The sequence below is a fragment of the Sinocyclocheilus grahami genome, unplaced genomic scaffold, assembly GCF_001515645.1.
Source record: "Sinocyclocheilus grahami isolate Dianchi unplaced genomic scaffold, SAMN03320097.WGS_v1.1 scaffold1762.1, whole genome shotgun sequence".
Classification (NCBI taxonomy): domain Eukaryota; kingdom Metazoa; phylum Chordata; class Actinopteri; order Cypriniformes; family Cyprinidae; genus Sinocyclocheilus; species Sinocyclocheilus grahami.
In genome coordinates this window covers 86141-113445 of record NW_015506941.1, presented here as the reverse complement: position 1 = coordinate 113445, position 27305 = coordinate 86141, and the positions used below count along the sequence as shown (strand labels likewise).

The following is a 27305-nucleotide window of genomic DNA, read 5'->3' as shown; positions in this document are numbered from 1 at the left end:
TAAAATAATTTAATAAATGCATATTTACAATAGGCACTTAACTCAAATAAGTATTAAGTAATATAATAAATAACTAGGGAAGGCTGACTATAATCAGTTTGCTTCCATTTAGTTGGATAAGCCTACTCGTCACCTGAATTAAAAAAAGCTCTTCTTGTCTTCAATGATGCAAGGACAAAGTTTGAGTGTGTACACGCAATATCCAAGCGAGAGCAGAGCCAATTCATAAGAGAACATTGTATATTTTAAGGAGCATGTCCAGTTTTGTACAAGAGCAAAAGAAATATGCTTGTGAGTGGAGAGATTCGTGATCGCGCATTAAATGGATACGCTATCGCGTTACATCACTGCGCTCTCGACATTTATCATAAAGATAACGCTATAGAAAGTATACAGAAGAGAAGAAAGCTGTCTGATGAAGCTTCCTATTGCCCATGCCAGGATCCGTCACTGATGCAGTTAGAAATTTTATAAAACAAGCCAGTGAGCAGCATGTGAGCAATAAGAAATATTGCTGTTGCAAATATAACATACATGAAATAACCCCCCACAAAGCAGGAGACGTAGAAGGGACAATACAAGCCAAAACAAGAACAAAACACCCCCCAACAAGCAGATCTATTGCCAAGACATATGTACTGCTGCTGCTCCGAAGAGCCATGTGAACTGCATGTATTACTATCTATGTGTGCCTGGGCTACCACGCAGACCAGCTTAACACTAGTGGCCAATGGCTATGTGAGCCTTGGCTACCACGCCAACAGGCTTAACAATAGTGGGCTATGACTATGTGAGCCTGGGCTACCGCGCTGACCGGCTTAACTCTTAATTAGACGCACACTATGTGTAATGTTTAATTAACAAAATGGATATATGTTGCAGTCCCATAGATAAGACCCCAGCACCCACCTGAGCAAATATCATAATTTAGTAATTTGATAGCTGCTGTTACTTTCTCCACTTCATCAGTCCCAACGTAACAGCTTGTTAATTCATGTTCGTGCAATGATGAGACGGACAAAGATTGCCGATGCATCCCTTTTTACTCTCTCGTGCAGATAAAAGTTGTCAAAGTTACAGTGCACAAAACCCCCTGGGTGGACTGACCTGAATGAACTGAAATAAAAGCAGAATATAAATGTTCTTTCTCCGTTTTCTGAATTACACAGCACAGCAAGAGCACACGTTGCATGAGCACATTTCTCCGAACTACACTACCCATAATGCATTTCACTCGGAACTGACTGTTACAGCCGTAGATGGTGATCTTCAGCGTCTCCCGCAACACTGTCATTTTTATGATTGCGATAAGCGCGCGCTTCTGACGCTGCGTGCAGCTGAAATAAACCACACACTCATCACAATGAATACATCGACCTTAGAAATAACGAACGTGAACGCTGGGATAATCGCCGATGTATATGGCGAACCCCCGTTGAAATGCATACACAAAAATGCTTATTTCATTTAACTTGTTTCATGTCTGTTACTTTCGGCGTGTCCTCAAAGCGATTACATATTACCTAAACTGCGTTTGCTTCAGCTGTATAAACACAGATGCTAAATGCTGCTGCTAATATGATTAATATTCGCTCCTGCATACAATGCAAACTGCTAACATGACACTTAAACTTGATTATGGTTGCTCATTTTTTAATTCAATTAGGCAGACCACGCAATACACACAGCGATATGGATTCGAAGAGCATTCACTTATCTTAGATGTTGATTTCACTGTTCTGAAGCAAGCTGCAACTGCTACGCAAGCACTATTCATATATTTGAATGTTGAACAGAGAGCACATTGGCTACCGATACAGGAGAGAACCAATCAGCAGTGCCATGTGATAATGATGTCAATAGGTCAGATTGAGTTAGACCTATCGGACTGCGCCATCTAAAGTTTCATGCCAGAACTCTGTATTTCAGTGGGGGCTGGTGCCACCCCTGGCCACCATGTAGACACACCCCTGGTGCCCAACTAATTATTATTATTATTCTTTCAGCTCCGCTGCTGCTTTGAGCTGGAACAAATAGTGGACGCTGTTCTTTGAGCTGGCTCTGAGGAGTTTTGCAACACACATTTGTTGTGCAACATGGTTTTTGGCAATTCATGCTACCAAAACTATTTTGTATGACTAATTACTCTATTCTTGTCAGCCCATCAGGAAAGGCGTTGAGCGGAACCACTGTGTGAATTAGTTCACGTGCAAGAGTAATTTTCTTGTGGGAAGCTTCGTGCTACCAAGCAGGGATTTGCATGACTAATTACTCTGTTCTTGTCAGCTCTGCTGTTGCATTGAGCTGGAACTTTTGTGTGAATGTGGGCAACTTCTAAGTGTGTTTGCCTCTCTGTAGGCTGTTCCGCCACTTGTTGCGTTTCAGACTGATTTTGACCATTCTCAGCGCCTTAGCTTTTGGAGATTGAGAAGATAGCCCTAGGCTAAGGCTAAGGGTGCAGGATCTATGTTGGCATCCAAGCTCCCACTTCTGCGGTTGGCACTGGCTTGTCTAATTGAGTGATCTATTTCCTGTTTTAGAGGTTTTTCCCACAACTCCGATGTCTCTGGGCCCCATGCGGGAGGAGTAGTCTGTCGTATGGTTACACCATCCAGCTTCTACCGTGACCACCCATTTTGGAAGACATGCTGTCACTTATAGTGTTACCCTGGTTTGCGTTCGATTTGGACTTGCGTCACCTAAATCTTGTGCTTGGAGTAAGCAAATTCAAGATGCTGATGTAGAACTCCATCTTGTCTCTATCTGAACTGGAGATTGGTTCATGACCATCGATCTAAGAATGCGTACTTCTACATCCAGATCGTTAAGAGGCACAGGAAGTTCCTCAGGCTTTCTTTTGGAACAAATCTTGCCAATACTGTGTTCTTCCATTCGGACTGGCTCTGACTCCTCAAACACAAAGTAAATGGACGTGTCTCTGGCCCCATTGCGGCTCCAGGGTGTCTGTATTTTGAATTACCTGGATGATTGGCTGATATCTCAATCACAGGGTTCAGCAGTAGCTCATTGAGATTTCGTACTCGATAATTGAAGAGCCTAGGATTGCGCGTAAACATTCATAAGAGTGTGTTGCTGCTAGTCAGCAAACTACCTTTCTAGGCATGGACTTGGATTCTTGCACGATGCAGGCACGTCAGTCTCCCATGCGTGTTCAATCATTACAAACCTGTCTGATCTAGTTCAGAACAGGACATTCCTCCACATAGGTTTATGCCGCAGGTTGATGGGTCTTACAGCAGCAGCATCCCCTGTGATTCAGTTAAGCCTGCTCCACATGAGACCATTCCAGTGATGTGTCAAGGGATCTCTCGCCTCACTGCATTGTGGACAATTGTTTGGAAATGCTGGCAATGGTTCTGGCACTCAAACGGTTCTCACCCTATTTGAGGGTTATCACATACTAGCCAGGACAGACAACATACTGTAGACCAAGGGCACTACACCCTAAAGGGTTGAGCCTCTAATGCAGAGGTTTGGATGAGCAGATGTGGATTTATTTGTTTCGAGCATGACTATGCATTGCCCGCTCTGTTTCTCCCTGTCTCCTCCATTGTCTGGGAATGGATGCTCTGGCTCCCTGTTCTGGCCCACTCAAATATGGTTCTCTGATCTGGTCAGTCTGCTGGTTGGCCCTCCTTGGGAGGTTCCCCTCAGGCCCGATCTGCTACTCAGGCCCATTGTATGATTTGGCTCCCCATTTGATTTATGAACTGTGGGTGGGCCCCCTGAGTGGAGCATGTTAATGTGTTCTAGGTTCTCAGCTGAGATTGACGGTTTAGGCCTTTCTGGCCTGCACGGATTCCTTCACAGGATTTTCTATTCTTCATTAGAGTCAGTGCCAGAAAAGTTTTTGACTTTTAAGACAGGCCTTTTGGTGGCCCTATTCTCTCTTAGAAAAGACGGGACCTGCAGACTCTTCAATCAGCCCTTCTTGCATGGACTTTGCCCAGGGCTGGTTAAGGTCTTAGAGGCTTTTTCCCCTCCTAACTTTGGGATTGGGAGTGATTTATGACCTCTTGGCTTTTGCCCCATGAGGGAATTGAAGATCTATGTAGACCAGGGGTGTCAAACGCAATTCCTTGAGGGCCGGAGCCCTGCAGAGTTTAGATTCAACACTAATTAAACACAGCTGACCCAACTAGTCAAGTCCTTCAGGCTTATTTGAAAACTACATGGTCTGTGTGTTGGAGCAGGGTTGGAAAAAAACTCTGCTGGGCTTCAGCCCTTCAGGAATTGAGTTTGATACCCCTGATGTAGACCGTGCAGTCCAGTGGTATATATTTACCTATTGTTGTTTTGTAATCTGATGAAATAGCGCGCTGCACTCTGATATGGAGCATAAGTGACTTATTCTTGGGGCGGTGCTATGCGCTACTGGCCAATAACTCACCTCAACTTTATTGTCATTCTTCCACATACACAGTATACAGAAGAGCGAAATGTCGTTTCTGATGGACCAAGGTGCAAGACATTGACAAAACAAGTATACGCACGTGTCCATGACAACAGGAATTAAACATAAGAGCACATTATACATAACAAGAGCAATAATCATGAGGTAGGAATGTAAAAATTGTAGTAATGTAAGAAATGTTAGAAGTGTAAGAATAAAGTGCTAGTGCATTATTGAGGTATATAATGTTAATATAATGTGCATTTGCACAATTTTTTTTAGCACACATTGGGTGGCTGAGTGCGGATGTATGTAAACTGACCATCGTGCAGTTGTGCAAGAGTGTCGAAAGTGCAAGTGCAGATGTATGCAAATGTTCATTGGAGTTTTTCTGTAGGCATGGGATGGGAAGGCAGTTTATAATGGGAGTAAGATGGTGGGTGTATCAGCTTATTCAGGATTCTGACAGCCTGAGGGAAAAAGCTGTTGCAGAACCTTGTTGTGTGGGTCCTGATACTGCGTAGTCTCCTGCCTGATGGCAGAGGGTCAAACTGATGGTGGGAGGGGTGAGATGAATCCTTCACAATGGCAGAAGCTCTGCGTACACAGCGTGCCTGAAAGATGTCCTGGATAGTGAGGACAGCTGAGAGGATCATAGGGGTCTCCCTCCCCTCTATGCGCTGTAGGGTCTTGCGTTCTGCTGTTTTGCAGTTTCTAAACCACACAGTGATACAGCTTGCCAGGACGCTCTCCACAGTTCCTCTTTAGAAGGTGGTGGGAGGCTGGCTCTCTTCAGCTTCCGCAGGAAGTGAAGATATTGTTGTGCCTTCACAGCAGAGTTGGTGTTCCCACGCAAAGGTGTTCCCACTCTATCGCAGCATCTTGTTCCCTATTCAGGGAACCAAGGTTACATACGTAACCGATATGTTCTGTAGAGTTTGGGAAATTCTGTACACAGTAATCATCAGAATATCTCTTCTCCTGTCTCTGAAAATATCCGGATTTTGAAATCATCCCGCGGACTCTCATTTTAATAGAAGTTTAAGTCAACCAAATGATTACAGCACATTGAAAATATACATAACCGGAAATAACTAAACTGTATTATTTCAAAACAGAAGTGCAACGGTACAAGGTTCAGTGCAAAGCCTCGAAACACCACATGCTTGTCCATAGTTATGAGGTCTATCCCATCAGGTGCTGTTGCTTTACTGAAGCATACTCATTCTTTGTCAAATAAGTTTCTCTTAATTTGGTTGATACTTTTTTAGCTTAATTGTGTTTTGCTTCTCCATGTAAAAATAATAATAGGATAGTCTGCTCATTATTTCAGCAGAATATTATTACTCTGCCAGCTGTGACTGCTTATTGGAATAATGCAGTGGGTAACATTCTACTGGAAAAAAATGTGGATGCTTCCTCATACTTGTTTATTAACTAATAAAGTAAAGGACATTTCTTACAAAACAATTCATAAGTTCTGTCCTGCAAATCATTACATGAAAAAATTATAAAGTGATATTTCCTCCAGTTGCTCTTTTTGAGATGACTGTTGAAACTGTTGTTCATCTCTTTTGGAACTGTCCATTTACAAAGAAATTTTGGCAAGACATTTTAGGTTTCATTAGGAGTAAAATTTATAATGAATGTGTCCTGTTTTGGAAGGAAATGATGCTGGGTTTTTAGTATGAACAGTCTAAAAGAAAACGGTTTATGTAGTGAATCTCATTTTGCTTCTTGCAAAATTCCACATTCACAGATGCAAACATTCAAACATCATTGAAGAATTTGAGCAATACCTTTCATTGATCCAATTGTCTAAGAACCAAAAAAATCTTTAAAAAATCTTTATCTGTTTGTAACTCTTTTCCTATCTTTAATGACATGTAAGTCTCAATGTTTTTTTTTTTTAGTTTGTAATGTATTAAACACCCCCTTTTTCTTTTATTTATTTATATTATTTTTATTTTATTTAGTTGTCATTGTCTATCATTTTGATTTGTTGGTGGTTAAATTACTTTGTATACTGTCTTTGAGCATTAATAAAAAAAAATGAAAATAAAAAAAACACCACACTCCTTCTGGTTAAAATGGTGGAAATGCAACGAAAACTAGACCAAAACATGCAAATTGCCTTTACAAACCCATTGCAAATGTTTTGTATTCATATAATATATTAAATGCAATTCACATCATCAAATACCATTACTTATTAAGTGTCTGTATAATGTGTTTTTTTATTGATTTGCAGGGCTTGTTTTGTTTGTTTTATGGAAAGCTTGTCTAAACAGGCAAATAAGAGACTATTAACCTGATAGCACACATACATCACGGAGACATCTATTTGATGTCTGCATTTACATCAGCAAGATGTATTTTTTTGTGTGTTTGCTCATCTGCAATACGTCTATAGGATGTTTCCTATCAGATGTCAAATAGACGTTTATTAGATGGCCTGACCTGTGACCTTTATGTTAAAAGTACTCTTTACAGAAATCAGTGACCATTTGACACAAGATCAACATCAAAATGCGATTGCTCTGCCTGTTCCTGCTGGTGGCTGGTAGTTCCTGCTGGTGGTTTACCGAAGAGGACGACAAAGAGGACAACAAGAAGGAAAGTGTAAAGGAGGAAAGATACAAGAAGGAAATTGTTGGGACAGTGATTGGAATAGACCTCGGGACGACCTACTCATGGTGAGAATTTGAGAGTTTGGATTCGTACAGGGTTCACAGGATCATTACAGTGTGTTTGTATGTATGTGTGTGTGTGTTTATGTTTATATATATATATATATACAGTGGGTACAGAAAGTATTCAGACCCCCTTAAATTTTTCACTCTTTGTTATATTGCAGCCATTTGCTAAAATCATTGAAGTTAAATTTTTTTCCTCATTAATGTACACACAGCACCCCATATTGACAGAAAAACACAGAATTGTTGACATTTTTGCAGATTTATTAAAAAAGAAAAACTGAAATATCACATGGTCCTAAGTATTCAGACCCTTTGCTGTGACACTCATATATTTAACGCAGGTGCTGTCCATTTCTTCTGATCATCCTGGAGATGGTTCTACACCTTCATTTGAGTCAAGCTGTGTTTGATTATACTGATTGGACTTGATTAGCAAAGCCACACACCTGTCTATATAAGACCTTACAACTCACAGTGCATGTCAGAGCAAATGAGAATCATAAGGTCAAAGGAACTGCCTGAAGAGCTCAGAGACAGAATTGTGGCAAGACACAGATCTGGCCAAGGTTACAAAAAAAAATTATATATATATATATATATATATATATACACACACACACAGTGCATCTGGAAAATATTCACAGCCCTCACTTTTTCTGCATTTTGTTATGTTACAGGCTTATTCCAAAATGGATTAAATTCATTATTTTCATCAAAATTCTACAAAAATACACCATAAGGACATTGAGAAAGAAGTTTGTTTGAAATCTTTGCAAATTTTTTAAAAATAAAAAACAAAATGAAAAACGTATTTATTTAGTGTTTTTTATGTGTATTTATTTTTTTCGTAGTAATGCTCAGCATTGAAACATTTCTGTATTATCTATAATTAACATATGAGTTTGTGCTTATACATATTACTCCATCCAGTGTTGGAGTGTTCAAGAACGGCCGTGTCGAGATCATCGCCAATGACCAGGGAAACCGCATCACTCCATCATACGTGGCCTTCACCACTGAAGGTGAGCGACTCATCGGAGACGCTGCGAAGAACCAGCTGACCTCCAATCCTGAGAACACAGTCTTTGACGCCAAGAGGTTGATCGGCCGCACGTGGGGCGACTCGGCCGTGCAGCAGGACATTAAATACATTCCCTTTAAGGTAAACGCGTCTGCCAGCCTGTGTTTGAACTGTATTTGAACTGTATTTGTCTCTTTGTCTTCAATGGGGACACTAAACACCTGCTGTGTCTCTTTCAGGTTATTGAGAAGAAGAACAAGCCTCACATCCAGCTGGACATCGGATCAGGTCAGATGAAGACTTTCACCCCTGAGGAAATCTCTGCTATGGTTCTGACTAGAATGAAGGAAACTGCGGAGGCTTACCTGGGAGAGAGGGTAAAGCTTTGTCTTCAACACCAAGATAAAATGTAATCTCTGTTGCCCTGCAGTAAAACTCAACATATGATCTGTTTCTGCTCTTCTAAAGGTCACACATGCTGTGGTCACTGTGCCCGCTTATTTCAATGACGCCCAGCGCCAGGCCACCAAAGATGCAGGAACCATCGCCGGACTGAACGTCATGAGGATCATCAATGAGCCGTAAATATAGAATTACTTCTGCTTTGTTGTAAAATGGGTCGTTTTCTTCTAGGCGTTTGTTTAAATCAACATCAGTGTTATTTTAGTATGATTGATATGCTATTAAAGCTTTTATTAATAATTTGATATAGATTTAATTTTTATATTATATTATTTTAATTTATTTTAAAATATGTATTTAAATATAAATATATATAAAATATATAAATATTAATAAATATGTATATTAAATATTTGTTTATAATTTTTATTAATTGGGTTTTAGTTATTTTAGTAAAATCAGAAATGTTGCCTTGGCATGTAAATTAAACAAAATGCTTTTTTAATAATTTTATACTATTTCAGTTAACATTTATTTTATTTAACTTGTTTTATGTTTTTAATTTTAGTTAATAATAATGACCCTGATTAGAAATGTTTTTATCCATGTGTTAATTTTCACTTGAACTTCTGTTCATTCTAAGTTCATTCTCACTTATAATTCTGAAACGGCTGTTTTTCATGTTCATTCAATTTCTGCTGTTTTTGGTCTTCCTGCTCTGCACTACAGGGGTCTTCAGGGGCTTGGCCCAGTGTCGCTGCTTGCAGCTATATTTTTACTTGTTTTAGTACTTCAAAAAACTACAATTTTTGTGTTACCTTTATTTATATAGCACTTTATACAATACAGATTGTGTCAAAGCAGCTTTACAGTGTTAAACAGCAAAATAGTGTGTTGATAATGCAAGAGGCCAATAACCAACGTAAATTAAATTAAAAAGTGAATTTTTAAGTTAAAGTAACGTTGGAGACATGAAACAAGGCAGATGATCCAATTGCAGTAAAATTTGTTAAGATGATAAACAAAGAACTAACATAGGAACACAGAACAGGAACATGCATTATTATTATTTTTCTCAAACCAGCTCAGTGAAATCTCCGCCCCACAGCTTATTCTAAATATTTACATATGATCTGTTTCTGCTCTTCTAAAGGTCATACATGCTGTGGTCACTGTGCCCGCTTATTTCAATGACGCCCAGCGCCAGGCCACCAAAGATGCAGGAACCATCGCCGGACTGAACGTCATGAGGATCATCAATGAGCCGTAAATATAGAATTACTTCTGCTTTGTTGTAAAATGGGTCGTTTTCTTCTAGGCGTTTGTTTAAATCAACATCAGTGTTATTTTAGTATGATTGATATGCTATTAAAGCTTTTATTAATAATTTGATATAGATTTAATTTTTATATTATATTATTTTAATTTATTTTAAAATATGTATTTAAATATAAATATATATAAAATATATAAATATTAATAAATATGTATATTAAATATTTGTTTATAATTTTTATTAATTGGGTTTTAGTTATTTTAGTAAAATTAGAAATGTTGCCTTGGCATGTAAATTAAACAAAATGCTTTTTTAATAATTTTATACTATTTCAGTTAACATTTATTTTATTTAACTTGTTTTATGTTTTTAATTTTAGTTAATAATAATGACCCTGATTAGAAATGTTTTTATCCATGTGTTAATTTTCACTTGAACTTCTGTTCATTCTAAGTTCATTCTCACTTATAATTCTGAAACGGCTGTTTTTCATGTTCATTCAATTTCTGCTGTTTTTGGTCTTCCTGCTCTGCACTACAGGGGTCTTCAGGGGCTTGGCCCAGTGTCGCTGCTTGCAGCTATATTTTTACTTGTTTTAGTACTTCAAAAAACTACAATTTTTGTGTTACCTTTATTTATATAGCACTTTATACAATACAGATTGTGTCAAAGCAGCTTTACAGTGTTAAACAGCAAAATAGTGTGTTGATAATGCAAGAGGCCAATAACCAACGTAAATTAAATTAAAAAGTGAATTTTTAAGTTAAAGTAACGTTGGAGACATGAAACAAGGCAGATGATCCAATTGCAGTAAAATTTGTTAAGATGATAAACAAAGAACTAACATAGGAACACAGAACAGGAACATGCATTATTATTATTTTTCTCAAACCAGCTCAGTGAAATCTCCGCCCCACAGCTTATTCTAAATATTTAATTGGTCATGTCAATCACAGTGATGAATGCCTACACCAAACATAATCCCTCACCCTAACCTAAACCAATGAAATTACCTGCTGAGTGGGATTTTCACTGAACTAGTTTGGGGGGGAAAACACTGCACCAGGAAAATACACAGGAAATATACACCAGGAAACCAGAAACAAAGACTGACCCTGAACCAGGCAAACACAGGGGTATAAATACACAGTGTAACAAGGATATGTTCTGTCACTGTCATTCTGTTACACTGTGGAAGCTTCTGTCACGAAAACAAATTCCTCATATGTGTAAACATACCTGGTAATAAAGCTCATTCTGATTCTGACTCTGATTCTGAATCTGGCAAACTGCCACCGGCGTGAGCCTGATGAGAGCCGATGTGAGGAACACACCAAACAAACTAGCCCGACAGACTCTCACCGACAGGCCGACATCGGCTTGGTGTGTCCTGGCCTTAACACCTGTTTTTCAGAATTTAGCAGTTGGAAATGACTAATCATCCAGTTTTTTATATGAACTATGCAATCAGTTAATTTTGCGAATTGGTATATAGAAATATAGAGCTAAGTATCATCAGCATAGCATTGAAAGCTAACAGTATGTTTCCTGATGATATCTCCTAAGGGTAACATGTAAAGCGTGAAAAGCAACAGTCCTAGTACTCAGCCTTGTGGTACTCCATACTGCACTTTTGGTCCTCATTATTCACTGCTACGAATTGATGACAGTCAGATAAGTAAGATTTGAACCATGCCAATGCAATTCCATTAATGCCAACATAATTTTCTAGTCTATTCAACAGAAGATTAAAAAAAAAATTCAAGAAACTTTTAAAGATGTTTTTCCCCCCATATTTTGATACATTTTAAGCAGTTTCTCGCTTAGAATTGCCAATGTTAGTGTTAAAATATTTTATTTCAGTTAATGTTTTTATTGCAAGTATTGTTAAAATATTATTTTATATATTATATATTTTTATATGGTTTTGGTTAATGATAACCCTGATGGACATCTTGTTGCTCTCCACAGAACCGCTGCCGCCATCGCTTATGGTCTGGACAAGAGTGACGGTGTGAAGAACATCCTGGTGTTTGATCTCGGCGGCGGCACCTTTGACGTTTCCCTGCTGACCATCGATAACGGCGTCTTCGAGGTGGTGGCCACCAATGGAGACACTCACCTCGGTGGGGAAGACTTCGATCAGCGCGTCATGGAGCACTTCATCAAGCTATACAAGAAGAAGACCGGCAAGGACATGCACAAGGACAACCGCGCCATGCAGAAGTTGCGTCGTGAGGTGGAGAAGGCCAAGAGAACACTGTCCACCCAGCATCAGGCCCACATTGAGATCGAGTCCTTTTTCAGGGGTGAAGACTTCTCCGAGACGCTGACCCGCGCCAAGTTTGAGGAGCTCAACATGGTAAGAGAAGCTCTGCTTTACCAACAAATCCTTCAGCAAATCTTCCTGGGCGCCGCAGCAAAAATGGCTGCCCACTGCTCCAGGTGTGATGTTCACGGTGTGTGTACGCACTTGGATGGGTGAAATGCAGAGCTCAAATTCCGAGTAAATGGCACCATACTTGGCCACCTGTCTTTTCCTTTTAAAATGACAAAAAAAATCACAGCAGATTACTAAAACTTTTGAATGAATTAAAATGAAAACTGAAAATCTAAAAATAAAAAAACCAATTCAAAATGTTGAAAAATACTATCAGAGTTTATTGAAAATAAAAAAATAACCGTGATTGTGCCTGTATCTGTTCAATGCATGGAAAATAACCCATGTTTTGTGCTTTTCTCCTCACAGGACTTGTTTCGCTCCACCATGAAACCAGTGCAGAAGGTTCTGGAAGACGCTGACATGAAGAAGTCTGACATCGACGAGATCGTTCTGGTTGGCGGCTCCACTCGTATTCCCAAGGTCCAGCAGCTGGTGGAGGAGTTCTTCAATGGCAAGAAGCCGTCCAAAGGAATCAACCCGGATGAGGCTGTGGCTTACGGAGCCGCCGTCCAGGCTGGAGTTCTGTCAGGAGAAGAGGATACCGGTGAGTCCCTCTACAACCTTTAATGATGACTACATCTAGGGCTGGGCTGTCTAATCACACCAAGTCTCTTATGAGATGCTTACTGGCTGAAATGTGTTGAACAGGTGACCTGGTGCTTCTGGACGTTTGTCCTTTGACCCTGGGCATTGAGACGGTTGGAGGAGTGATGACCAAACTCATTCCCAGGAACACTGGTGTGCCCATCGGTAAATCCCAGATCTTCACCACCACTTCTAACAACCAGCCAACCGTGGCCATCAAAGTTTATGAAGGTGAGCGACATTTTTTTTTAGTCAAAACTGATCTTGGTGGATTACATTTATGACCCCATTTTTATTCAGTTAGTTTATATGAAAAGAGTGTTAATGGTTTTGTTTTCGATTTTCAAGATTTAAAAAAATTTTCAAGAAATGTTTTAAGTTTTTCCCCTTGTATTTTGATACATTTTAAGCCGTTTCTCACTTTAAATTGCCAATGTTGCTGGTGTTAAATCACAAACATTCTTTTTATTTAGTTGATTCAAATGAAAAGGACTTTAATTTTATAGTTTTAGATTTTTTTTAATTGAAGATATTTCAAAACTTATGATTTTTTTCTTTCAATATTTTGCTTCATTTTAAGCCATTATTTGCTGGAAAATTGCCATCTTAGCTGGCATGGTGTTTGTTATGCACTGCACAGAGACAAAAAAATTTAAGATCCAAACACAGCTTTTAATAAGGGGTAAACATAGTCCAAACAGGCAAAAAGTCCAATGCACAGACAGTGGAGTCCAAACAACAATATCCAGAGCACAGGCAACAAAGGAAAAGACAAAGAATCCACAAAAAAAAAATTTTATTTTTATTTTATTTTTTTTTAAGTTTTTGCTTAATTTTAAGCGTTTCGAAATTTTCATTCATCTTTAATGGCACAATTTGTACGATTTTTGTAATATCCAAAAAACACTTGCACAGTGTGATATATATTTCATGCAGTTGTGTGCTTGCGTTATCTCAAACGTTCCCATGGATTTGTACATTTTAAATAATGGCTCGTCCCTGGTTGTTTGCCCATCACTGATGAAATATCCGCACTATCCTCAGTTTCCGCTTGTAGAAACTATGGCAACACACGTGGACAAAAATGCTGCTGTACATTTAAACTAAATCCATTACGGCTGTCTGGAAAAAAATGTAAATGTAAAGTGTTGACTGCAGCATCAAAGTTAGATCTGCTCAGTGTTGCACCATGATTTGTTTTATGTATTTTTACAGTGTTGTGAATTATAACCAATAATACACGAGTCTGTGGAGTTTATGAATGGAATGGCCAATCAGAGGCGTTTAGATTAGTCATCACTGAAACGCCAGAGTTTTATGTTCAGTACACGCACTCTGACTGAATTCTGCACTATGGACGTAAAAAATTGGACAAAACAGCACAAGGCATGAACACAGCACGCAAGCAAATTACAGTACTGTGTGTACAGTGACGAAGCTCGTACGTAAAATGTAAACCTGAAGAAATGGCGAACTCCAAACTAGAGCACAAAAAATGGGATTGTGTACACACATCAACACGTTGAGAGGACAAATAACAAAACCATGAATCCTGGCAGATCCTACACACACAAGTAATATCTGCATGTGCGCACAGAGCTAAACGCATGCACGGGCTGAACCCTTCTTCTGGTGTTTTATGGCGGTTTGGCAAGCCAACGAAAAAAGTGCATTACCGCCACCTACTGATCTGGAGTGTGCGAGCTGAACCCTTCACGTACAGGAAGGTTTGACAGTCAGGGGGCGGGGCCCAAACATATGGTTGCTGTGTTAACAAATGCTATTGGCTACTGGCTAAATCCTGTGTTGATTGGCTGCTTGTCTTCGGACTGGCTGATGATTGACCCTCTCCTGATGAGGACGAAGACAGAGAGCGAGATGGGATGATGGCACACAGTAAAGAGGTAAGCTTTTTTCTAAATTCAAACTTGTATCATATTAGCGCTAAGATTTTTATAAAACATCTAGATCACGCTATAGGTGCCTCAGTCAAGACAGCAGCAGCGCCAGTAAACGCGATCATCCCTTCCTCTTTACTACTAATTCTAGCACCAAATACGCCCTGGGTGTGCCTGCCTGGCTTTTACATCATCAGTGCGAGACCACAGTTCAAGTCAAGGTTTAGCAGAGGTGCAGTTGATCATTTAAGTTAAATGGTCTAGTAAAGGTTTATAGTTTTGTTTTTGAGTGTTTACTTAAGTTTAAGAAGTTAAAGCGTTCGTTGAGCCATATTCGCTAACATGACCAATAAGACCGTTATGATTTAATACTGATCGATTCTTATGTTTATTTAATAAATAATCTTTATTCACGTGGATAACATACCACATTAAGATATTAAGCCCATAAACCCATTGTAAAGCTTTAAAAATAAGGTTTTTACTTGTAATGTAGGAGTCATGATGACAGAGTTGGATCCTAATGCGGGCTTTATTATAAAACGTGGTCCGAACAGGCAGGGTCAAACACCAGCAAACAATAACATCCAGGGCAAAGAAGAAAAAAGGGAAAAAAAGAGTAATCCACAACACAGGCAAAGGTCAGGGCAGGTAGTAAACAATTAAAAACAAGGAAACAGTCCAAGGTTCAAAAAACACAAAGGCAAGGCAAGGCAAGGAAACACCGCAGACAAGAAAACATTACAGGCTAACAATCACCAGCAGCATCTGAGTGTGTGTGTGCAATTCTTATAGTCCTCGCAGAGACAGCTGTGAATTGATGAGTTCTGATGAGTCCATGCAAAGGATTATGGGAAGTGGAGTCTGGGGTGAATGGTAAAAGGTATAGGATGGGGTGCCCTCTAGTGGAGCTCGTGGGTACTCCAGCTAGAGATTGTGACAGAGCCCCCCTTCAGCAGAGCTGAAGACCCCCAGGGCGGGGCAGGCAGAGCTAAAGACCACCAGGACGGAGCAGGCGGAGTTGAAGACCACCAGGACGGTACAGGCAAAGCTGAAGACCACCAGGGCAGAGCTGAAGACCACCAGGACGGAGCAGGCGGAGTTGAAGACCACCAGGACGGTACAGGCAAAGCTGAAGACCACCAGGGCAGAGCTGAAGACCACCAGGACGGAGCAGGCGGAGTTGAAGACCACCAGGACGGTACAGGCAAAGCTGAAGACCACCAGGGCAGAGCTGAAGACCACCAGGACGGAGCAGGCGGAGTTGAAGACCACCAGGACGGTACAGGCAAAGCTGAAGACCACCAGGGCAGAGCTGAAGACCACCAGGACGGAGCAGGCGGAGTTGAAGACCACCAGGACGGTACAGGCAAAGCTGAAGACCACCAGGGCAGAGCTGAAGACCACCAGGACGGTGCAGGCAAAGCTGAAGACCACCAGGGCAGGGCAGAGCAGACGGGACTGAAGATCCCTACAGTGGATTAGGTGACCACCACAGCAGAGCAGATGGGACCGAAGATCCCCACGGCAGAGCAGATGACCACCACAGCAGAGCAAACGGGACCGAAGATCCCCATCAAGGAACAAGGAGAGGTTAACAATGGCCTCTGTGGCCATAACAGGACAGTCACAGACAGCCTCCTTGGCTGTAACAGGACAGGCTGAGAGTTCAGGGGCAGCTCTTTTGGTCGTGATAGAACAGGCAGAGATTTCAAAGCCGACCCCCTTGGTCGTAACAGGACAGGCTGAGAGTTCATAAATGGCCTCCTTGACCATAACAGGACAGGCACAGAGTTCATAAACAGCCTCCTTAGCGTAACAGGACAGACTGAGAGTTCATAAATAGCCTTCTTAGCCGTAACCGGACAGACTGAGAGCTCAGACATGGCCTTCTCAGCTGTAACCGTACAGACTGAATTTACAATTGCTTTATGCGTGACTGGAGAACAATAAGAAAAAGGACTAGTATGGTAAGATGGATAGATGAAGATGGTAAAATTCTTCACTGCAGTCATCGGGTGGTGATCCTTGACATTTGATGATATGTTATGCTGTACATGATGTGTACTTATCTTTTATGGATGTTGCCAGTGGAATACCTTATCAGATGTCCATCAGATCCCAGTTTCTGTGTGAACTTTAGCCTGGGTAAAAGATGACTTTTGTTGAGGTGATGTTGCCAATGATCTTTGTATGGGGTTTCCACCAATGCAACACATCGTCAGTTATGTAACCCAGCCTCATTGGGTGTTTTGGCCCTTTATCACAAGACACCCTCAGACGAGGCAGGCCCATCACAGGCTGATCAGACCCGAGTGTCTGTCACTTTGTTACATGGTCATTTGGCAGCCCACAATGTGTCCATCCGCTTCAGCCACAACCAGTGGCAGCTTCTTTCAGTGACAATGGCCAGTTCCCTGACTATCCTCTGCTGGACCTGGTCTCTGATGCCTAACTCCTTCAGCAGCCTTATAGTGGAACTAGCCACAAAGCCCCTGCAACCCACTTCCACCGGGTATACTTTCACTGTCCAGCCCCGCTCCTCTCCCACAGCTGCCAAGTTGGCATATTGCAGCTTCTTCCTTTCAAAAGCCTCGTTAATGGCCTCTTCCCAAGGGATTGTCAGTTCGACTATTATGACGATCCTACTGGAGTTAGACCAGAGAACCAGGTCTGGGCGCAAATTGGTGACTGCAATTTCAAATGGTAAAGTGAGTCTGTGGATTAAGTCGACTCGTATTTCCCAGTCCCTGGCTATATTCAGCTGGTCTGCGTCAGGGGACAGGCACTTAGCCCACTTTTTCTCCCCTTCCCTAACAAAGGACTGCCTTTTTGGTAGGGTATTCTTGGCATTTTGGGGGATGGCGTTTATTGACACTCTCTTGGTCTCTATTGCTTCGGCCAAGCACTTCAGTACTTGATTGTGGCGCCATGTGTACCTTCCCTATGTCAAACTGGTCTTACAACCCACCAGGATATGTCTGAGGTTTGCTGGGACTTCACAGAGGTGGAAGGCTGGGTCTTGTCCACACCATACCTGCAAGTTTGTTGGAGAGGGCAGCACATCATATGTGGCTCTCACCCTAAAACTTAGCCTGTTGGTTTCCATGCTCCACAGCTCCCTCAAAGTGATTTTATGCCGTTCTATACCTTCCCACCTCATCCAGCGGCTTTGTTTGGCTTGGGAGACTGCTCTAGCACATCTAGTTGCTTTCTCCTGACAGTGTACCTCCTCCACCACCACGTGTCGCTGTTCCTTTGCTGTTGCCTTTTGCCATGTTAGGTGTTATTATTATTATTACCAAATAGGTGTTATTATTCCCAACCCAAGTCCCCATCTACCATATTGGACTTGCCCCAGCCAAGCACTTCAGTACTTGATTGTGGCATCATGTGTACCTTCCCTGTGCCAGGCTGGTCTTACAACCCACCAGGATATGTCTGAGGTTTGCTGGGACTTCACAGAGGTGGAAGGCTGGGTCTTGTCCACACCATACCTGCAAGTTTGTTGGAGAGGGCAGCACATCATATGTGGCTCTCACCCTAAAACTTAGCCTGTTGGTTTCCATGCTCCACAGCTCCCTCAAAGTGATTTTATGCCGTTCTATACCTTCCCACCTCATCCAGCGGCTTTGTTTGGCTTGGGAGACTGCTCTAGCACATCTAGTTGCTTTCTCCTGACGGTGTACCTCCTCCACCACCACGTGTCGCTGTTCCTTTGCTGTTGCCTTTTGCCATGTTAGGTGTTATTATTATTACCAAATAGGTGTTATTATTCCCAACCCAAGTCCCCATCTACCATATTGGACTTGCCCCACAATATCCCGGTGTCTGAGGGCTGCCTTTGCATCAGCAACTGCTGTAACTGGATTCCATTTCCTCCCTGTCGCCAATGTTGGAGCAGCATCTCTTATGCAGGGATCACGGGATTCTTTAAGCATCATCTCCAGCCTCATTTTGGCGCATTTGTACTCCTCCACATGGCTTGAAATGGGAAGAGAGAGAGCTCCATTGCCAGTACAGCCCTATGCTGTTAAGGCATCTTGGTAGCCCAATCCATTTTCTCAATTGTGCACTCATCAGTCTCTCCAGGTGCTTGGCGTGAGATAAAGTGGGCTTGTATATGGAAATTGGCCACAAAAGCCGTGGCAACAAACCAAATTGAAAGCGCCACCACTTCAACTTCCCCAGAAGAGCTGTACCATTGATTCTCTTGAGTCAACTGACTGTCTCTTGCCTGAGTTGTTCCACCGGTTTTGAGTCTTTAAGATCTGTGGTGTACCAACGTCCAAGGCTTTTGATGGGCTTTTCCATGACCGTTGGTATGGGCTCTCCTGTTATACAGGACCTGCAATGGAACCTGTAAGTCGGCAATGGAGATGCTGTGAGATTTTCCATGTTTAATCTCCATTTGTGCCCATCTGATGTTTTCCTGGATCTTATCCAGCAGCCGCTTAGTACATGCTTTAGTCATTGTGATGGTAGTCATATCATCCATGTATGCCCTGATTGGAGGGAGCCGCAACCCATTTTTCAAACGTTCCCCTCCAACCACCAAACGGGATGCCCGAATTATGATATCCATTGCCATAGTGAATGCCAGTGGACAAAAATGATACAACCTGCCATTATGCCAAATTCCAGCTGCTGCCAGGTGGTGGTACTGTCCTGTATGGTAATACAGACCTGAAGATCACAAAATTAGGCTTTAATCAATTTTGTTATCTGTTCTGGAACATGGAAGAAATCGAATGCTGCCCACAGCAGCTTATGTGGCACTGTCCCAAAGGCATTGGCAAGATCTAAGAACATCACATGTAGGTCTTTCTTCTCCTTTTTGTCCATTTGCAACTGGTGCCAAATCCTTTTAACATGTTCCAAACATCCTGAGAAGCCCCCTATGCCTGCCTTTTGCACTGACGTATCGACAAAGTTGTTGTTCTTCAAGAACGCTGACAGTCTCTGCGCCACAACACTGAAGAAAATCTTACCTTCCACATTCAGGAGGCTAATTTGACTAAACTGGTCAATAGTTGACACATTTTTTCCTTGGGGATCAAAATCCCTCCAGCCCTTCTCCAGGCTTTTGGTATCACCTGCTTTTTCCATGCCACTATTATTAATCTCCAAAGGTACCTCAAAACTCCTGGGGCATTTTTGTAGAGCTTGTATGAAATACCGTTGGGTACAGGGGCTGATGCTGATCTTGCCCACTTTACCGCACTCTCAACTTCACTCCATTTAGGGGGCCTTATGTCCATCTGGTGCTCCGGCAGTTGAAGTTTGTCAATCAAGTTTGTCAATCTCTTGTTGTCTCCTGGACTTCGGCTGGCCTCCCAGCTCCTTCTGTGACCTCGGCCTCTTGTTTTTCACTCCAAACCTTTGTGCCCTATAGGTGTAGATAATCTCCCCCATCTTCTTGAGTTTCCTTTCTACATCTCCTTTCAGGCCTTTGGATCTGTGTCAATGGTTGCCCACTCGTTGTGGCAGGTTTTAGGCCAAAGTACCTGAAGTCTCCTTCCATCCATTTCCTTTCTACTGCTGGCTGTGCCTGGGTGACTTCTGGGTTAATCAGTGGGGGTAAGTTTGTGCCTGGTTGGGCTTTGTCTGGGGTTCTGATACCCTGTGGACTGTAGTGTTTGTCCTGCCACTGGGCTTCACCTGACTGATTTGCCCTACCTCTGAGGAAGTATTGGTCAATGCGAGGCCCCTCACTAAGCTCTCTCAGGCACTTCTTCCTGCCTTGATGAATTCATTGATGGTCTCCAAGCCCTCGTTAGGACAGACGAAGAGTTCATAAGTGGACCCCCCTGTCTTAACGGAGGCTGAAGTGAACACCCCTGCCACTTCTGGATGTTCTGCAGCGGATGCCGCCACCTCTGGAGGTTCTGCAGCAGTAATAACAGGAGCTTCAACAAACACAGATAGTTCAGAGATGGCCCTTACAGCCATAACAGAGACATTGGGAAACAGGGAAAATTCCAAATTAGTGTCCGTGGTGGGATCAGAAGTGACTGGAACCACAGAGAGCTCAGGGAAGAGTACCACTGCTGTCACGGGAGGAGCTAAACTGACATTACTGCTGTGGAAGGTTCTGCAATGGAAGTTGCCACCTTAGGGAAAACTGGAACGAACTCGGGTACTGGAGCAGACTCTGGAGAAGGCTCTGAAATGGATTCTGGAACTAAAGCAGGCTCGGAAATGAATTCAAGTACTGGAGCAGGCTCTGGGACTGGAGCTGGCTCGGGAGTGGATTCGAGTACTGGAGTAGGCTCTGGGATTGGAGCGGGCTCTGGGACTAGAGTGGACTCGGGAACAGATTTGGGGACTAGAGTGGGCGCCACCACCACCTCGGAAACTACGGTGGTGTGTGCTGCCCAAACATACAGAATGGCCATAGCCATAACTGGTAGGACAGAGAATACATCATCTATCTGAGAGACTGAAGGTGCTGTGCCAGGGAAACTGGGGTGAGTAGCATCCGGAAGGCTTGAGAGAGCGTTGAAACTGTGTCGCTTGAGAGCGTAGAAAGTGTCGCTTGAAAACACTGAGTCAAAGTGGCTCAGGAGCAGAGAGTCGGCGTGGCTCAGGAGCGTAGATTCTGCATGGCTCATGAGCATAGAGTCCGTGGAGTAATCCACAGCTCGGACAGACACCAGCGGTAGATCCTCCACACTGGATACCAGTCTTGGGAGCCTTGTGACTGACAGGATTGTGGTGGAGGGCTTAGGCGGAATAGCCACGACAGGACATGGCTCGGGAGTGGCAGCTGTGACGGGAAGAGGCTCTGGAACGGCGGCCATGACGGGACGAGACCCTGGAATGGCGGCCATGACGGGACTAGACTCTGGAACGACGTCCATAATGGGACGAGATGCTAGAATGGCAGCCATTTTGACAACAGGTTCTGGGTTGGCAGCCATTTTGTGAATGGTCTCTCAGCTGGCAGCCATTTTGTGATATGTGGTGCCATTTTGTGGTAAATCTCTGACTCTCCCACAGTGAAAGGATAACCACATAGTGACAGTGCATAATCCCTAATGTCTCTTAATGTACAATTTAATTTCCTTTCAGGTGACCATGATTTCACTAACTTATTGATTCCAAAACGAAAAATGTCTTTTAACATGATTTCATTGACTGGCACATGATAGGACAACTCACAGAACTGGTGAACATATTCCTCAATTGACAGGTCCTTTTGCTAATGGTGCATTAGCTGGTCGAATGAGTCAATGATTAGCCTGGAATGCTCAAAAAGCCGCTGGATATGGCTGGTGATTCAGTAATGTAGGAGTCATGATGATGGAGTTGGATCTAAATGTGGGCTTTATTATAAAACGTGGTCCGAACAGGCAGGGTCAAACTCCAGCAAACAATAACATCCAGGGCAAAGACCAAAGAATAATCCACAAGGCAAAGGTCAGGGCAGGCATCAAACAATCAAAAACAAGGAAACAGTCCAAGGATCAAAAAGCTCAAAGGCAAGGCAAAGAAACAATGAAGACAAGAAAACATTACAGGCTAACAATCACCAGCAGCATCTGAATGTGTGTGTGCAATTCTTATAGTCCTCCTAATAAGAGACTGCTTTGAATTGATAATTAGTTCTGATGAGTCCATGCAAAGAATTATGGGAAGTGGAGTCCGGGGTGAATGGTAAAGGGTATAGGATGGGGTGCCCTCTAGTGGAGCTCATGGGTACTCCAGCTAGAGATCGTGACATTACTGATGAGACGTCGTAAATAAATAGAGGTGAATCAAAATATAGTTTTCAATATTTTTTTAAGCAGTCTCTTTTGTTTTTGTTTATTGAGGACATGAAAGAGCGATGACACTCATTCAGCCAATGATTTATGTAATAACTTGCAAACATCAGAGACCATGTTAATTTTATTTGTTTTATGCTGCAGATACTTTTTATTTCAGAATTGTGAGGCTGATGATGATGCTGTGAGATTTTCCATGTTTAATCTCCATTTGTGCCCATCTGATGTTTTCCTGGATCTTATCCAGCAGCCGCTTAGTACATGCTTTAGTCATTGTGATGGTAGTCATATCATCCATGTATGCCCTGATTGGAGGGAGCCGCAACCCATTTTTCAAACGTTCCCCTCCAACCACCAAACGGGATGCCCGAATTATGATATCCATTGCCATAGTGAATGCCAGTGGACAAAAATGATACAACCTGCCATTATGCCAAATTCCAGCTGCTGCCAGGTGGTGGTACTGTCCTGTATGGTAATACAGACCTGAAGATCACAAAATTAGGCTTTAATCAACTTTGTTATCTGTTCTGGAACATGGAAGAAATCGAATGCTGCCCACAGCAGCTTATGTGGCACTGTCCCAAAGGCATTGGCAAGATCTAAGAACATCACATGTAGGTCTTTCTTCTCCTTTTTGTCCATTTGCAACTGGTGCCAAATCCTTTTAACATGTTCCAAACATCCTGAGAAGCCCCCTATGCCTGCCTTTTGCACTGACGTATCGACAAAGTTGTTGTTCTTCAAGAACGCTGACAGTCTCTGCGCCACAACACTGAAGAAAATCTTACCTTCCACATTCAGGAGGCTAATTTGACTAAACGGGTCAATAGTTGACACATTTTTTTCCTTGGGGATCAAAATCCCTCCAGCCCTTCTCCAGGCTTTTGGTATCACCTGCTTTTTCCATGCCACTATTATTAATCTCCAAAGGTACCTCAAAACTCCTGGGGCATTTTTGTAGAGCTTGTATGAAATACCGTTGGGTACAGGGGCTGATGCTGATCTTGCCCACTTTACCGCACTCTCAACTTCACTCCATTTAGGGGGCCTTATGTCCATCTGGTGCTCCGGCAGTTGAAGTTTGTCAATCAAGTTTGTCAATCTCTTGTTGTCTCCTGGACTTCGGCTGGCCTCCCAGCTCCTTCTGTGACCTCGGCCTCTTGTTTTTCACTCCAAACCTTTGTGCCCTATAGGTGTAGATAATCTCCCCCATCTTCTTGAGTTTCCTTTCTACATCTCCTTTCAGGCCTTTGGATCTGTGTCAATGGTTGCCCACTCGTTGTGGCAGGATTTAGGCCAAAGTACCTGAAGTCTCCTTCCATCCATTTCCTTTCTACTGCTGGCTGTGGCTGGGTGACTTCTGGGTTAATCAGTGGGGGTAAGTTTGTGCCTGGTTGGGCTTTGTCTGGGGTTCTGATACCCTGTGGACTGTAGTGTTTGTCCTGCCACTGGGCTTCACCTGACTGATTTGCCCTACCTCTGAGGAAGTATTGGTCAATGCGAGGCCCCTCACTAAGCTCTCTCAGGCACTTCTTCCTGCCTTGATGAATTCATTGATGGTCTCCAAGACCTCGTTAGGACAGACGAAGAGTTCATAAGTGGACACCCCTGTCTTAACGGAGGCTGAAGTGAACACCCCTGCCACTTCTGGATGTTCTGCAGCGGATGCCGCCACCTCTGGAGGTTCTGCAGCAGTAATAACAGGAGCTTCAACAAACACAGATAGTTCAGAGATGGCCCTTACAGCCATAACAGAGACATTGGGAAACAGGGAAAATTCCAAATTAGTGTCCGTGGTGGGATCAGAAGTGACTGGAACCACAGAGAGCTCAGGGAAGAGTACCACTGCTGTCACGGGAGGAGCTAAACTGACATTACTGCTGTGGAAGGTTCTGCAATGGAAGTTGCCACCTTAGGGAAAACTGGAACGAACTCGGGTACTGGAGCAGACTCTGGAGAAGGCTCTGAAATGGATTCTGGAACTAAAGCAGGCTCAGAAATGAATTCAAGTACTGGAGCAGGCTCTGGGACTGGAGCTGGCTCGGGAGTGGATTCGAGTACTGGAGTAGGCTCTGGGATTGGAGCGGGCTCTGGGACTAGAGTGGACTCGGGAACAGATTTGGGGACTAGAGTGGGCGCCACCACCACCTCGGAAACTACGGTGGTGTGTGCTGCCCAAACATACAGAATGGCCATAGCCATAACTGGTAGGACAGAGAATACATCATCTATCTGAGAGACTGAAGGTGCTGTGCCAGGGAAACTGGGGTGAGTAGCATCCGGAAGGCTTGAGAGAGCGTTGAAACTGTGTCGCTTGAGAGCGTAGAAAGTGTCGCTTGAAAACACTGAGTCAAAGTGGCTCAGGAGCAGAGAGTCGGCGTGGCTCAGGAGCGTAGATTCTGCATGGCTCATGAGCATAGAGTCCGTGGAGTAATCCACAGCTCGGACAGACACCAGCGGTAGATCCTCCACACTGGATACCAGTCTTGGGAGCCTTGTGACTGACAGGATTGTGGTGGAGGGCTTAGGCGGAATAGCCACGACAGGACATGGCTCGGGAGTGGCAGCTGTGACGGGAAGAGGCTCTGGAACGGCGGCCATGACGGGACGAGACCCTGGAATGGCGGCCATGACGGGACTAGACTCTGGAACGACGTCCATAATGGGACGAGATGCTAGAATGGCAGCCATTTTGACAACAGGTTCTGGGTTGGCAGCCATTTTGTGAATGGTCTCTCAGCTGGCAGCCATTTTGTGATATGTGGTGCCATTTTGTGGTAAATCTCTGACTCTCCCACAGTGAAAGGATAACCACATAGTGACAGTGCATAATCCCTAATGTCTCTTAATGTACAATTTAATTTCCTTTCAGGTGACCATGATTTCACTAACTTATTGATTCCAAAACGAAAAATGTCTTTTAACATGATTTCATTGACTGGCACATGATAGGACAACTCACAGAACTGGTGAACATATTCCTCAATTGACAGGTCCTTTTGCTAATGGTGCATTAGCTGGTCGAATGAGTCAATGATTAGCCTGGAATGCTCAAAAAGCCGCTGGATATGGCTGGTGATTCAGTAATGTAGGAGTCATGATGATGGAGTTGGATCTAAATGTGGGCTTTATTATAAAACGTGGTCCGAACAGGCAGGGTCAAACTCCAGCAAACAATAACATCCAGGGCAAAGACCAAAGAATAATCCACAAGGCAAAGGTCAGGGCAGGCATCAAACAATCAAAAACAAGGAAACAGTCCAAGGATCAAAAAGCTCAAAGGCAAGGCAAAGAAACAATGAAGACAAGAAAACATTACAGGCTAACAATCACCAGCAGCATCTGAATGTGTGTGTGCAATTCTTATAGTCCTCCTAATAAGAGACTGCTTTGAATTGATAATTAGTTCTGATGAGTCCATGCAAAGAATTATGGGAAGTGGAGTCCGGGGTGAATGGTAAAGGGTATAGGATGGGGTGCCCTCTAGTGGAGCTCATGGGTACTCCAGCTAGAGATCGTGACATTACTGATGAGACGTCGTAAATAAATAGAGGTGAATCAAAATATAGTTTTCAATATTTTTTTAAGCAGTCTCTTTTGTTTTTGTTTATTGAGGACATGAAAGAGCGATGACACTCATTCAGCCAATGATTTATGTAATAACTTGCAAACATCAGAGACCATGTTAATTTTATTTGTTTTATGCTGCAGATACTTTTTATTTCAGAATTGTGAGGCTGATGATGTATAAATAGTTGCTGAGATGACCCGTGACCCTGCTATTCCTACTTCATCCCCTATCACAAGTATGAGGTAATATTAATTTAGAAGTTTAATTTGGACTAAGAGGAAGACCGCTAGGGTTCAGGCTGCGATTTGGGACAGGGCCACATGGACGCAGTGTCCGCTAAAGCTGAAATGACGAATGGGACACCCTGCGGTCTCGTGGACTTAACGGACACGTTCACGCAGCGGCCGCAAGACTGCAAGACCGCACTTGGGACAGGGCCTGAAAAGCAGTTTTTGAAGCCTAAAGTGGGCGAAGTCGGCCGTCGCCATCTTGGTAGCGTGTCACTCCCGAATAATCGAAAATGGGCAAAGAAGGTGGGATGTGAGTGGAGCTTAGGTGACTGATTGCTGAAACCACGCCCACCTTCCTCGACGGTAGTGACAGCAGCAGTAATCCACCTGTCACTCAAGTGTCTACTCCCTTAATTATGCAGGAAATTATGGCTTAATATAATTTAAACAGATGAGTTATAAAAAAAATTCACCCCCTCACAGTTGTCATGAAGGGTAAATTTAGCTATATACAGGTGCATCTCAATAAATTAGAATGTCGTGGAAAAGTTCATTTATTTCAGTAATTCAACTTAAATTGTGAAACTTGTGTATTAAATAAATTAAATGCACACAGACAGAAGTAGTTTAAGTCTTTGGTTCTTTTAATTGTGATGATTTTGGCTCACATTTAACAAAAACCCACCAATTCATTATCTCAACAAATTAGAATATGGTGACATGCCAATCAGCTAATCAACTCAAAACACCTGCAAAGGTTTCCTGAGCCTTCAAAATGGTCTCTCAGTTTGGTTCACTAAGCTACACAATCATGGGGAAGACTGCTGATCAGACAGTTGTCCAGAAGACAATCATTGACACCCTTCACAAGGAGGGTAAGCCACAAACATTAATTGCCAAAGAAGCTGGCTGTTCACAGAGTGCTGTATCCAAGCATGTTAACAGAAAGTTGAGTAGAAGGAAAAAGTGTGGAAGAAAAAGATGCACAAACAAC

General features: G+C 42.7%; 2 protein-coding genes across 3 annotated transcripts in view; both read left to right on the top strand.

The window, feature by feature from the left end:
- The window catches only part of LOC107572500 (78 kDa glucose-regulated protein-like), a 59673-nt gene that overhangs the window by 3382 nt on the left and 28986 nt on the right, over positions 1-27305 (top strand). The gene's annotated exons all lie outside the window — the stretch shown is intronic.
- LOC107572499 (78 kDa glucose-regulated protein-like) overlaps positions 1-27305 on the top strand; it is a 36504-nt gene that overhangs the window by 3383 nt on the left and 5816 nt on the right. Inside the window, exons 2-8 of one of the 2 annotated variants that reach the window (XM_016258920.1) lie at positions 6896-7110; positions 8044-8275; positions 8374-8511; positions 9690-9802; positions 11784-12174; positions 12562-12799; positions 12904-13071. In XM_016258920.1, the coding sequence (XP_016114406.1) occupies positions 6944-7110; positions 8044-8275; positions 8374-8511; positions 9690-9802; positions 11784-12174; positions 12562-12799; positions 12904-13071 (1447 nt within the window). In that variant the 5' untranslated portion in view covers positions 6896-6943. Of the gene's footprint in view, positions 1-6895; positions 7111-8043; positions 8276-8373; positions 8512-8602; positions 8716-9689; positions 9803-11783; positions 12175-12561; positions 12800-12903; positions 13072-27305 lie in introns of both variants that reach the window. The other variant, XM_016258921.1, reaches the window with a different exon arrangement.